The sequence below is a fragment of the Thyridium curvatum genome (assembly GCF_004353045.1).
Source record: "Thyridium curvatum strain D216 chromosome Unknown NODE_14_length_560046_cov_85.173820, whole genome shotgun sequence".
NCBI lineage: Eukaryota > Fungi > Ascomycota > Sordariomycetes > Thyridiales > Thyridiaceae > Thyridium > Thyridium curvatum.
Window position 1 is genome coordinate 478668 of NW_022156769.1, and position 14213 is coordinate 492880.

General features: G+C 56.0%; 3 protein-coding genes across 3 annotated transcripts; 1 reads left to right on the forward strand and 2 right to left on the reverse strand.

The window, feature by feature from the left end:
* Window positions 1-1192: 1192 nt before the first annotated feature.
* On the reverse strand, window positions 1193-4838 carry E0L32_003353 (uncharacterized protein; the record flags this gene model as incomplete). The annotated part of the gene is made up of 2 exons (XM_031137644.1): window positions 1193-1796; window positions 1858-4838. The coding sequence occupies 2 exons, from the start codon at window positions 4836-4838 to the stop codon at window positions 1193-1195; spliced, it is 3585 nt and encodes a 1194-aa protein (XP_030998946.1).
* Window positions 4839-7140: 2302 nt separating this feature from the next.
* E0L32_003354 (uncharacterized protein) lies at window positions 7141-9123 on the forward strand (the record flags this gene model as incomplete). The annotated part of the gene is made up of 1 exon (XM_031137645.1): window positions 7141-9123. The coding sequence occupies one exon, from the start codon at window positions 7141-7143 to the stop codon at window positions 9121-9123; it is 1983 nt and encodes a 660-aa protein (XP_030998947.1).
* Window positions 9124-9767: 644 nt separating this feature from the next.
* Window positions 9768-11037, reverse strand: E0L32_003355 (uncharacterized protein; the record flags this gene model as incomplete). The annotated part of the gene is made up of 2 exons (XM_031137646.1): window positions 9768-10329; window positions 10421-11037. 2 exons carry the CDS (start codon window positions 11035-11037, stop codon window positions 9768-9770), a joined length of 1179 nt encoding a protein of 392 aa, XP_030998948.1.
* Window positions 11038-14213: the final 3176 nt, after the last annotated feature.

Here is a 14213-nt window from a genome sequence, read left to right on the forward strand (position 1 = left end):
AGTTGAGGTAACTAGTTAGGTGAGTGAGCTTGGGCAAAGCACTTTTTGTGGAATTGGCAAGGCTGGCTGTTTGAAATGTCTTGGGGAAACAGTTCTCTAGGTAGGATAGTCAAAGGATAGCAAACAGTCAGTCGTGAGGAAAAACAAAACGTGGAGAAGAAAAAGCAATGACAGCGGCCAGCTCGATGGATGGATGTCGCGAGTGTCATAGACGGGAACCTGGAACCTTTCTTGGTCGAACCCCACACTGCCTCCTAGCACTGGAGGCCGTGAACAGGCCAGGCGAGAGAGCCAAGCGCAGAAGCACAACGGCGGGCGGGGTGATCTTGCACTCGGTGTCAGGAGCTGCGTCAGGACCTCCCATCAGGACCTAGGTAGGTACGGAGTACGGAGTACCTAGGTAGGTACCACCCAGCGGGGCAGGCTAATAATACTGCAGCTATCAAGGGACCAACCAACCACCCTGCTGGCACGTCACACCCTATCGAGTTGACATTTCTGTAGCAAGGGACCTCAAGCTCCAGGCTATTCTTAGCTGGGAAGTTGACTAACTACCTAGGTACCCAGCCAAGTAGTTTCAAGACTCGAGTAAACTAGGTAGGTAGGTAGGCAGTGGACCTTCCAGAATGTAAATAGGTAGTCAATCCTGGCCCTTTGCTGGACTCCGCCGTCGCTCGCTGTGGTGCTGTTAGTCGATAGCCGAGTGCAACGGTCAACGCCCTTCGCCCAACACCCTGTCTGAAACGGACGTTTGGACAAGCGTCCAGACGATCCAGGCAGCTGGATAGCTCGGCCAGCACTTCATTCTCCCAGCTCGGGATGATCAAGCACCCCGAGCCTCGCCTCCTGTCAGTGCGCTCGGACAGCAAAGTCAACATTGCCACGTGCCGAATAACGTCAAAGCTCAAAAAGCACACTACACTGTTGATCCAAGCCGTTTGCGTGCGCTATTGCAGGGGAGAGGTTTTGACGTGCCAAGACCATTCTGTTTGGTAATTTATGGACGTGAATATACAATAAGACAACCCAAATCGTCCCTCCAACGCCGTGGCCATTATATCTACCCAGGCCAATAATCCCCGGCCAGGTAAACGAGTGAGTGATTGTCGACATCGGCGCTGCAGTTGCATCTCGCCGTGCTACCTCCAAAACGCCAGTCCCTTCCCCTGCCCCAAAACAATGTTTGCCCTCCCTAGTTCCAGGTCCTCGCCAGCGGGCTGCCGATCTTGGGCGCAAACTGGAGGCTCTTGCGCCGGGCAGCCATCAACCTCATCATCACGCCCTGGTCCTTTTCGGGTGACAGGATGCCGGCACCCATCACCTGGTACTTGCTCGACTTGGGAGGACACGTCCGCATCATCAACTCTTCTCGAGACGCACCGACAGACTCGTCGTCGTCAAACTCAGACGGCGTGTCGGGCGTGACGTCCGCCGCAAACCGGGCAATCATCTCTGGCGCCGGTGTCTTGGGGACTGGTGTGAGCATGCCCGACATGTCCCACTCGGCGTCTTCATCCTCGCCCTCAGCATCCTTGTCCTGCGGGCTGGGGTCGTCCTCGGGAGTGCGCATCCACAGGCCGCTGTCACGCCGGTTGGCAGGGGTGCTCGGCGCAGTGTGACACTCCCGTGCTTGGTTCGAGTGGCCAGTCTTCGCGGGCGTCGACATCAATACCCCATTGAGGCTGGCCAGAGCTTTGGGCTCCATGCTCTTGCGGCGACGGGCGCCACCCCGAGGGACGAGCTCCGTGTCAATATAGTACGGCGCCTCATCCAGCCATTCATTCTCACGCTCGCAGCTACGCGGGATTGATTAGCACTTGCGCATGATCCGTCTGGTGGATTTCCGATCCAACTTACTCAAGAACCCAGCTGACACCGACGCATTGCACCACACCACCACTCTCGCGAACCTTCTCCATGGTTCGCTTCCCGCCATCCTTGTAGACAACGTGTGTTATGCCAATTCTCGACGTGCTGCTTCCGTTTCCATCCTTGGGAGGCGGGCTGCTGGGGTTCCACGGCCAACTCTTGACGCACTTCGCACCCATCTGAGTCAAGAGCTCAACAAAGATGCCACTGGCATCAGCGCCCTCGCTCGTATGCACGTCAACAAACACGACTGCTCCACGCAACAAGGCCGGATCCACGTCTCGCTTGGGAGTCCTCGCCGGTGTTCCGGCAACTGACCAGCCAGCATCAGACTTGGATGGCGTCTCTGGTGGAACGGAGCCAGCACGCTGACTCTCTCCCTCCGCATGATCAGCCAGGGCGGCCTCGAAGCTGTTTTGCTGCCGCTCTTTCTTGCTCGGCGAATACGAGATGACTGTGGCACTTCTAGTGAGCCCACCCGTCGGCCGATTGGTCGACATGGGCAGTCGTGAGATGCTGTGGCTGCGTTTCCTGATGACTGGACGCGGCGACGACTCATCCGCCGGCTTGAGTGGTACCTTGGAGACGGTGTGGAACTCCCGAGTCGTGATCGGTCGCTTGGGAGTTGTCGCCGGCACGCCAGGGGAAGTCTTGGCTCCCAGAAGCGTAGGGTCTATCGGGATAGAGTTCTCGTCGCCATATTCCTGGCTGGCCTCCGAAGTACTGTCATCATACTGATCCTCGATGAGATCCCCAAGGCGATCCGGCTCCATGAGTGACATCTCGTTGGCCTCGGCAGCAAGTGCCATGTCCTCCTCCGTGGGAGTAATCTCCTCGAAGACCGGAGTCTCGACATCTTCTCCAAAGCTCTCCTCCCTAGGCGATTCGGCCTCATTACTGCAGTCTGCGGCAGGTCGGACGGACATCTCGTCATCAAAGTAGGTGGATCTTGCTGGAGACTCTTCGAGCATGGATGCCTCTCCACGGTTCACAGTGAGGGTTGCTTCAGGTTTCGCAACAGGGGTCTTGTCAGATTCGACCCGATATCCGGTCTTGAGTGGGCTGCTGGCCTTCCAACCGCTGAGTTGATCAGCCAAAGGTGTGAAGCCAAAGTTGGTGGTCCTTCGCTTGATCATGCTACCACACGAAGATTTGCGCGCGGTGCCGTTGCTCTTGGGTGTGCGCGAGCTTCCACTAGGGCAAGGGGTAGCCGGGACTCCGAAAAGCGACTGCGCACTACGTCGGGCTTTGCAGGACGACTCATCGTCCGACTCCGAGTCTGCCTCGTCGTAGGGATCCAAGTCTTTCTGCCTCAGACTGAATGAAGGACGCGCTGGCTGCTGGGGCACAACCTCCTCAGTCGTCGGCGACTCCACCACAGGGACAGCAGTGATCTCGTCGACCTCCATGGGATCGCCCAGATCTTCGGCAAAGTCACTCTCTGCGGCAATTCCAGTGGCAGCATTTGCCTCTGTAATCTTGGGCACCGCCAGCAAGGTGTCCTTCAGAGCAGGGTCTGCATGTCGTGGGAGAACCGCAGATAGTCTGCCTGGGAATTCAAGATCTTCGGGTGACTCCAAATGTTGGGTCTCCTCGCTCATAGCCAAAGCCACCTCGGACTCTTCCTCGACAGCGTCGCTAGCCTTCGCACTAGTGAAAGGATCATCCATGACGGGTGTGGCAAGTAGTGTGGATTTTGGTATAGGGGGCCCGTCCAGGTTGTCCGACCCCTGTCTCCTGGATGGTGCAGAGGCCTTGACTGGCGAGAAGGGCCTCTTGGCCGGAGATCCAAGCAACGACAACTTGAAGGGTGAACCAGGCTTCAGATCCGCCGGGTCTCTAGACTGAGATGACTTGACAGGGGATTGAGGGCGCTTGGCCGGAGACTGAAGAAGAGAAACTTTGAAGGAAGTCGGGTTGGCTTTCTGCGTGCCATCTGTGCTGGGAGGCTCCAGACTAGCTGCAGCGGGGCCTAGTCGCCGAGCAGGTGACTTCATAGTGTCTTTGAGAGGAGAAGGGGGTGGCCTGCGAGCAGGACTGCCCAGGATGATGGAAGAAAGCTCTCGAGGGGCAGTGCTGGATTCAGTCCGCTCAGGAGAGAGAGGCTCCGCAGGCTTAGGCTCGGTTCTGGCGCTTGCTGGTGGCTTGACTGGGCTCTTCAAGAGCGGCTTGTAACGCGTCTCTTCCATGACGCCCAGCTCGTCGTCCGAGTCCATGTCTCTGCAGGCAGCCACCTGGGTGACTTTCTTGGGACTGAGAGGGACGGCAGGTTTATCCTCCTTGGCGTCATGGGCTTTCGTTGTGCGAGTAGAACGACCTGTCTTGGTGGCGACAGCGGCACGGCGCACAGGCTTTGCCTTCAGCCCGGTGGCGGCGTCCGAAGATGTTGCAGTAGCCTTGGATTTTGAAGCGGGGGCCGGGATAATGTTCTCCTTCTCGGGCTCTTCGAACTTGACCGTCTTCTTGACCGTGGTGGACTTTGTCGTAGTTCCGCTCCGGGCTCTGGTGGTCTTCTTGGCGGGCTCGGCAGATGCATTTGCCGACTCGTCTTCTGGCTGGACCTTCTTTGCCCTTGCAGTCCTGGTTGCCTTGACAGGCTCCGACTTTACTGGTTCGGGTGCCACCTTTTTGGCTGGGCGGCCTCGTGTCGCTCGTGCCGGAGCTGCTGTGGACTTCGACTCTGATGCTGGGTGCTCTTCGACAGCAACCTTCTTTGGGCGTCCCCGTGTGGGTCTTGTGGCCTTCATGGCTGCTGGCTGGTGCTCAGTGTCAAGCTCGTCGTGGTCATCGTCGTCTTGGTCGATGTCCTCTGATCTGAGTTTCCTCTTTGTTGAGGTGGTGGTTGTGCGGGTCGCTTTGGCCTTGGTGGCGGCAGTGACAATCTTTGTCGTCCTTGTAGAAGACGTGTCCGCGGCCTTCGCAGCTGCCCTGGCCCTGGTCATCCGTTTCGGCGGTGATTGAGGGTCCATCTTGGCTGCTGGATGAGCGCGTCTTTGTCCGGGTAGTTGCGATGTAGTGGTCGGTTAAGTGATTTGTTTAGGTCCGATGGTGGCAGGAAGAAATCATCGAATGCGAAGAAAGACAATACTGCAAGAAGAAAAGATTTGTCGATATTTACAAGACTTACTTACAGCTCGATGTTGTCGTCGTTGGTCGTTAGTGGTTGTTCTGGAAGGTGTGTGAGGTCGAGGTCAAGGTCAGGGTCCCCCACGCCGTAATAAACAGGCGTCGTTGCTGGGCAACCACGCGAGACTCACCGCACCTTGGCAGCAGGTCTCCACCAATTTATTAGGGGGTACCTCAACTATCCATCCCCAACCCCAGGCCCCGACGTCATATCCTTGTCCAGAATAGGCCGACGTCAACAACAAACAATCCACCAAGCTGGCGCTGATTTGCGGCAGATGCAAGCCATCTCAGTGCCGGCTCAACTTGAAATGTTGCCGCTTCTTTTTTGTCTATTCCTGAGAAGCTCGCTGCGTTTATGACGGTGCCATCTCGGTCTACATAAGTACGTACCTACGTGCAAACAGTGTCAACACTGGCGATTCTCAATCACCAAAGCCAAGTGCTGCATGCCAGGTTTTTACTTTCAGGGTTCTGGATGGACAGGCATTGCAACTGCATCAGAATTTGAAGGTCGTCCCTGGAGCCCTTCCAAGGCTGTTGTGTTTTCCAAAACTGGTCGCACCAGTAAGGCCTTGGGATTGGTCTGCATCTTTCTTGCGTGGGGTGTGATATGTCGTTCGTGAGACAAGCTCTGCCAGGACATCCAAGCTAAATGCCAATGTTAACACAGTCAAGTCATACATACTCCGAGATATGAACCGGCTCAGCATGTCCATAGGCTATCTACTCAGGAAGGTCTCGTCACGTCAGCCTACGTTATGTGCTCACACACCTCAATAATGCACGCAAGATGCAGCAAATCAAGGAAGAAAGTCAGTCAGCGCATCCCTCTACCTAGAGCCCTGTCAACTGCGATTCCCGCCATGAACATCCATTCTCTACACCGTTCGATGAGGCACTTTTCCCAAACTCTTTCGGATGTTCCCATGCTTTGATCGGCCCGCCTTGTAAAGGAGGTACTCCGTAACTAGCACATGCAAGGACCTGAACCACCCAGCCAGCCAAGTTTCTCCCCCGCAAAAGCCGCTTCGGTACCTCGGGGGGACTGCGAAACGTTCATGCAAGGGCCCAACCCCTTTCGAGCCGCAGAGCAAGCCTCTGCGGGATCTTGCAGGGCATTTGAACTAGTTAGCTCCCCAAGGGTCCTTTTGGGGCTCCTATGGACAAGACCAAGTCCGTACGCTCCGTACGAGCATCTGGATGGAATGCTTGTCGGGTTTTTAAGACTCCTTAGAGAACATACCTGACAACTAGGTGCAAGACACTCAAGAGCCAGAGACTGTTCGACAGCCGTCTGAATTGGAATGGAGGCCGCTCAATGGCGACGCTCTCACTCATGCCAACCCCCCAGGTATTAAGCTTTCTCCAAGAAACCCTCTCCGCGTTAACTGTAAGAGGCAGCCCGAAAACAATAGCATCGGGGCTTCACATCGACTCAGTTGATCTCGGCATCCTCGGAGCTCACCGAACCCATCAGCCTTGATGCCCCATAAATTGCGGTTCCCGCGTATTCGCGAGCTGCGTCACACCCCAGGCTATGATCTTATCTGCATAGACAGCCAAGAAAGGTAACAGGTCAGCTCGTACAAATCACCACACGTTAGGCCCAGCAAGGGAGCATCAGACAAGAAGGAGTAAGGTCTTGCACGTAGCAAATCACCGCAACTGGGGCTATGCCCATCAGCCCTCATCGTCAGCCACCACTCCGCGTTGCTGTATCGGCCTGTCGTAAATAAATCCAACCTCCGCCACAGCGTTCCAATACTTCCCTCTTCTTGTATAAGATTGGCGTGGACCCGATTGTCTCGGCGCTGCCAGCTCAGGTCATTCATTGATCCTCTATTAGCGCCTGTTCATCGGGCCTCGTCCGTCCCCCAAAAAGCGAAACCGAAAGTGGGTAGCTCACACACACACAGAGCCCTTATTATAGGAATTTGAGGCTCTTGGAGTCGGAGTTTATATCGAAACTATATCTCACTCTCATTACATTATCTCCCCTCCTTCTCATCCACTGCTGCTTGACCTTGTCACTCACTTGGCGCCCCCAGAGTGACAGTGCGACTTCATTTTTTTTCTTTGCGCCAAGCAACAGGCGCACGCGACACCAGCACCGAGAAAAGAAACGGAAAAACATAAGACACAATGCTACATCACATGGTGCTGTTGCCCCTGGCCCTCTATGGCGCCGGACTAGCCGGGGCCACCCCCCTCTCAGAGCAGCCGTCGTCGTCGTCGTCGTCAAGGCTACGCGGGGTGGAGGCCATCGACGTGCGCGCCCTGCCCAACTCACCGTCCGGCCGCTACGCGCCCAAGGCCGTAGACTGCCCGGCGCAGAAGCCCACCATCCGCAGCGCCGCGACGCTGTCCAAGTCAGAGACCGACTGGCTGAAGCTGCGGCGCAATGCCACCGTCGACCCCATGGCCGACCTGCTGAAGCGGGCCAACATTCCCGACTTTGACGCCGCGGCTTACATCCGCCGGGTCGCCGGGAACGTGTCACAGCTGCCCAACATTGCCATCGCCGCGTCCGGCGGCGGCTACAGGGCGTTGCTGAACGGCGGCGGCTTCCTCGCTGCTGCAGACAGCAGGACGCCGGGGTCAACCGGCAAGGGTGGCATTGGCGGCCTGCTGCAGGCCTCGACCTATCTGGCCGGCCTGTCTGGAGGCGGTTGGCTTGTCGGCTCCCTGTACTCCAACAACTTCTCGTCTGTCGTCCAGCTGCGCGATGGTAGCCCAGACTCTAGTGTTTGGAAGTTTGACCGGTCGATCTTCCAGGGTCCTTCTAAGAGCACCGGTTTTTCGATCCTTAACACGGCCAAGTACTGGAGTAATGTTGCCGACGCCGTCTCTACCAAGGACGACGCCGGCTTCAACGTTTCTATCACGGACTTCTGGGGCAGAGCTCTGTCATATCAGCTCATCAACGACACCGACGGCGGGCCGGCCTACACCTTCTCCTCCTTCGCCGACTCGGACTCGTTCAAGCAGGGCCAACAGCCCTTCCCCATCCTGGTCGCCGACGGGAGGGCGCCCAACACGCAGATCATCTCGTTGAACTCGACCGTCTACGAGTTCAACGTGTTTGAGATGGGCTCGTGGGACCCCTCCACCTTCGGATTCGCGCCGACCGAGTACCTAGGTTCCAACTTCTCCAACGGGCAGATCGAGCAGAACGGCCACTGCGTCAGGGGCTTCGACCAGGCGGGCTACGTCATGGGCACCTCGAGCTCGCTGTTCAACCAGTTCCTGCTGCAGGACATCAACAGCGTCCCCGACGTGCCCAAGTTCGTCCTCGACGCCGTGACCAAGGTCTTCAAGGGCCTCGGCGAGGACAGCAACGACATCGCCCAGTACCAGCCGAACCCCTTCCTCGACTACAACCCGTCGACCAACCCCTCGGCCAGGTCGCAGGAGCTGTCGCTCGTCGACGGCGGCGAGGACCTGCAGAACATCCCCCTGCACCCGCTCATCCAGCCCGTCCGCGGCGTCGACGTCATCTTCGCCGTCGACAGCTCCGCCGACGTCAACAACTGGCCCAACGGCACCGCCCTGCGCGCCACCTACGACCGCTCCAAGGGCCAGATCGCCAACGGCACCCTCTTCCCGCCCGTGCCCGACGAGCACACCTTCATCAACCAGGGCCTCAACCGGCGCCCGACCTTCTTCGGCTGCGACGTGCGCAACTTCACCCTCCGCGCCGGCCAGGTCGCGCCGCCCCTCGTCGTCTACGTGCCCAACGCGCCGTACACCACGCTCAGCAACGTCACCACCTTCCAGCCGAGCTACACAAAGACGCAGAGCAACGACATCATCCGCAACGGCTACGACTCGGCGACGCAGGGCAACGCCACTGTCAATCCAGACTGGCCCGTCTGTCTGTCGTGCGCGATCCTGAACCGCAGCTTCGGCAAGACCAACACGACCGTGCCAAAGGCGTGCGCCGACTGCTTCACCAAGTACTGCTGGAACGGTGTGCTCGATACGAAAGACAACGGCCCCTACTATCCCCAGTTTATCATCGGCAATCAGACGACCAAGGAGAATGCAGCCGTGGGTAGAGCGACGGCTGGTTCAGCTTCGGTTCTGACGCTGGCAGTTGGTCTCGCGGTTTTGTCTGTGCTTTAAGCTTGTAACGATAGATGAGCGAATCCAGATCAGCTTCGAGCTCGGTTGCTCGCGTGCATACGGATTTACCAAGACATATCAGGTCGGTTAGGATAGTCTCCGTGGAGAATAGGGGCAATGTTCGAGCCTGGCGTTCAATAGGTTATTTTCAGGGGGTTTCTCAAACTTACAATCTGAAGAACACGGATCTTTGCAGACGGGTGAGCTGTTAACCTCACATCCAAACTTTCTATTCCAGTGGCATATATGGGAACCTTCCATCAACCTGTATGATTCGCTCCTTCAAAATGCGTCTTGATATCATACAACAGGCATACAACTGCTTCTCTCATTTCGCCATAAGGGAACAAGGAAAACCACATGACGTGATAACAGCGCCATGACAAAGCTCATAAGATAACAAGGACAATATGATCGCTTGATGTAACATTGTGACCAAGATGTCTAGGGAATAAAAAAAAGGGCAATTCGAAAGCAAAAATAGCAGCAAACGCTTTTGAACATGAAAATGCATTCTGGAGACTGGTATTTCGATAAACCACCAGAACAAAACACGGTCTACTGCGACCATTTCAAAACTGAGGCCGTTCCAACGTTGGGGTAATGTGAGGTTGTGCGTGTAGCCGGCGGTGACACCACGATTGTCACCGAAACGTATTACGGTAAGGGCCTTCCACCTTGACATCTTTGATTCCTTCTGGCATGGCTCGTAACCACTCGGCCCAAGTATCCAAGTTCAGAACTTCGTCTGTCAGCCGGATCGTAAGATTAACCATCGGTCCGTTGGGATCCAAGTCCGTGCCAAACGGCAGGCCTTTCCTAATAGGGGCCAATAATATCGATGGGATCTGGGTATTGCCCGACATTTGCATGTGCAATGGCGATGGAAAACTCGTGATTGTTTCCTTTTCAGGATTTCGATCTTGGATAACTCGAGGGTAGAGTGACAGGAGCTTGGCGTGGAGCTCCGCGGCCGAGAAGGGGTTCATGAACTTCTGATTCGCACGTGTTCGAAGGAGGTCGGACACCATGCGGGTAAAGGTACTCCGATCTAGTAGTCGAACATGGTCCTCGCTTGCGGACGCGGCCACAAGTTCCAACACACCTCGTTGCCGGATCATCTTGGATGATGGGTAGTAGGCCGCGTCCATGAGCAGCAACGTGTCAGAAGTAGCGTCTTCAAGAATCTGCTGTATGCCGCTCCATCTAATCGTCGAAGCTGTGTCTTTATTTTTCGAGCTGAAGAAAACCATCTGTATGAGCCTGTGAAGTGGTCCGGCCGCAAAGGGGTGCTTACCTTGCTAGAACCATTTCCCGATTAGCATCCAGAAAGCTGTAGCCATTATAATAGACAATGTTCATGACGTCGCGATGGTCTCGCTCATCAACGAGTTGGCTGATCTTATTCGACAACCACCGCCAAGGACTTTTGCCCAAATCAGGTACCGACGGGATTGCGACCAATTCTGAAGTGTAATGGTATTGTTTCTCAAGGACGATCGCAAGGTCTTTTATAGCATTGCCCGTCTCGATATCCACGTCTTCATTCCAGTACAGCAGCAACGCGTGTGCTGCATTATACCGATTGCGATGGGGATTCGAGATGATTCTTGAAGCAACGGACTGCAAGTCGTTCCTTATACTGTCGATACCCGGTAACGCCGCCGATGCCAGCTTTTCAAGTCGAGGTCCAGAAGGTAAAGGTGTGCGGATACGCGAGTCGTTAAGTAGCGACCTTCCCATGGGCTGACCAGGTGTCGGTGTTGTATCAACATCCATCTCCGGTGGGTCATGCGTGAACAACCCTTTCAAATTTCCAGGGGCCGGGCTCAGAGGATGGACGGCGAAAGGAGCGAGCTCGGGCATAGAAGCACTGTGAGTCTTGTACTTGGTCAGGGCATCTTCCCAAGTCATGTTGTGGTGGCTCGGATGGCACTGTCTTTTGTTAGCATCCCAAGACCAAATGCAACCGCTGTGCTGGTTTTCAGCGCGTCGTAACTCACAGCAACTCTCCTGCGCCGGCAATCTGAGCATGCTCCAAGTTTCCTAATAAGGGCTGCCTTTTCGCGCTGCTGCGCCGACAGTGGACCTGTGCGCCGCCGGCTGGTCCGGCGATTGTTGATGTCGGCACCGTCTTTCACGGAGAATATCCCCTGACTCGGAAATGTTGGTGACGAGTCTGCACTATACGACGTGGCAACACTGTCAAGAGATGCCATTGTCACGGCACTCGCGCTGGTCGCCGTGGTCGAAGTCGACGACGTCGTGTCCTTCCTTACCGGCGGTGAGGCGGAGGGACTATGATGATCAGACCTCCCCACAGACCCGGGTGACAAGGGTCGCTGCTGTGCTTGTCGAAGCTCATCACTCTTTGCCGGAGGAGCCTCGGAGAGACTGGGTGCTGGATGCATCCTTTCCGGTGGACTCGGGGGGGCTTCGAGACTTGACGCTACCTCATCATCAGAGGCTACCGCGGCCAGAAGCCCCAGTTGGGAGCGACAGCGCCTTGTTCTTGTTGGAACCTGTGCCAGAAACAGATCGTCCAGAATCTAGTACGGCGAGAGCAGCTTAGACAAGGGATCGGAAGTCTGGCTCTAGTTCCCGGGGAGCACAGTACACTCGGTCAGCAACAGGAGGTGGCAAGCTGCTGATCAACACTGGGAGGCTCTTCGATCTAGTCTTTCCGTTCTTTTAATAGTATTCGACTCTAGGTCACAAAGAGTACAGCCAGGAGGGAGTTCGAGACAAGTCGAACAAAAGAGGGAAGACAGGAACTGCCCAGATCAAATAACGCCGAAAAGCCAAGCTGCGGTTTCACAAGTTCACTTAGTGCCTGTGATTGTACATGATGCCCTAGCAAGGGAAGCATGAAAGGAGGGTACCACAGGCGCGCAAGCGACGAAGGTGTGAGTGGGAGGGTTCGTGAATCCCCGACGTAGCTGGATAGGTATGGGTAAGTCCAGGGCTGGGTAGGTAGGTATGTATATGGTTCGCCCAGTGTCGAAACGGCGCAGATCGTGTGTAATTCCAAGTGGCACCCGTCCAAAGTGGCGGCGCCGTAGGATCTCTAGTACCGCACAACGGTAGCACAAGAGAGACAATATGGTGCTAGGGAAGAAGCAAGAGGGCCAGTGGTAGAGGTACCCTTGCCTGTCGCTGAGCGCGCGTATGGGCCCCGCCGATTCGACAGTGTGTGTGATGGGGGTCGAGCGGGTAGGGTCTAGTGTTTGGCTGGCGATAGTCTTTGAACCGGTCAAGCAGTTTACGGTTAATGGCAGTCCAGTCGGGCGAGTGTCGTCAGTGCTAATGGCCCGGCCGGCATGCTGGCTAAGACGCTTGCTTGACAAGAGAGGGGCGCCGATGGAATGGGGTCCAAGGGATTAGAAACTCAGATCGCGACCAGGAACCCCGGTGCAGGAATCGGAGCGATGCCGGATGGCTCCAGGTTTGCCCCAAACGGCCTCGACAAGAGCTCGGATCAGAATGCCGCTTTGCGAGCTGTGGGGGGGCCAACAGGTGAGGAGAGGCCTGGTCGTGTGGTATATGAGGAAGAAGAGGAGGAGTGAGGGATGACGATAATAAAAAGAAACAAGAACAAGAATATGACACCCCTTATTCTTACAAGCACGGGCGAAAGTGAGGTTATACAAATGGTAGGTAGCCGGGACAAGTGATGATAGATAATACACTAATAAGCATACAATGACGAACCCAAAGAAGGAAGGGCGGGGAGGGCGAGCGTGCTAGACAGGCAGGTACCTGATATTTGCCTCGACACGGAAGCCACGACGGAGAGGCGCTGTCTGTCTCCGGCATGGAAATGGATATGGCCAAGGACCAGGACATGGATATGGTAGGTAACGGGTTTTATGAACACACACAACAGATGCATTGGATCTCGACCCGTCTGTCCTTTTCTCAATCGAGCCCGAGTGAGTGTGAGCCGTTATGGGCTCTCAACAACCCACCACCCTCTCACCCTCTCTGCCTCCCTCGCTCTTTTTTTCCCTCTCTTTCTTTTCCGGCAAGTCGCTGGAGCCGTCACCACGTGGACCCTGTGAATCGTTCGTCTACCTCCTTTCACGTACATATTCCGTACAGCAAAGTACTTTCGTGGACAAGAGAGGCACGGGCGGCAGCGGCTAGCTTTGGGCTCCCCAGAAGGTACCTTTTCCTTTGCACCGGGAGGGCTCAATGCTGGCAAGCAGAAGATCATTGCAGCTCTCATCTAGGGACCCGCATCGGCCAAGTCATGGACATCAACGGCGGTAACGGCATCGGCATTGTCAACCGCGAAGATCATGGCACCCAAAAGGCAAGATTGGGTCGAAAGGAACGAGAAGAAAAGGATCCCTCCCTCGCTTACTGTCTCCTTCGCCTCCTTTAATGTGATCTATGTCTCACAAGAGGGTGTCGGAGTTCCAAAAAGCACCAGAGCCCCGTCCATCACATCGTCCTTCTTTTTTTATTAATTTTGCCTCTGCCGCGCGCACAATCTCGATGCAGAGACGCAGGTTGACGTTCAGCCACAATGCCTGCATGCCACGCACACACCACGCTGACACGCCGAGCTCATCTTCTTGTTTTGTTTGCCCGATAACTAGCCCGACCCGGGGCAGACGCAGACCCCAGGCAGGAGGACAGCGTGCGCTACCAGCCTGCTGCGGCCAGCCTTGTCTCCAGCTGCTTATCCGATAGGCCGTGTCTCGGTCGCCTGGCTCTCAGCGAAACCCCAGCGGCTATCAGCCGTAGATCTGAGAAGGACTGTACGTACTCCGTACGTGGCCGTGGGATTCTTTCCGTGGCCATCGCTTGAACCACCCCGTTCCTCCACAATGTCCCGCCTCCAGCCAAGGGATCGAGCTACCTTTGATAAATTCCAAGGTTCTCGCTGCGCGCTCGCTTAAAATGAGAAGCCACCATCTGACCGGACGAGGGTTCGCCGGTTTAACCCCGGTCAAGCAGGCGGGCGCTCGCGCATGGTACGGCCAGAGATGTTCAGGCAAGCCTGTCAGCTTTGTGCCTGACCCTCCCTTCTCTGCCCAAAGTCCCCATCATATCATCCCGTCGTTCGGCGGAGACGACAGCCC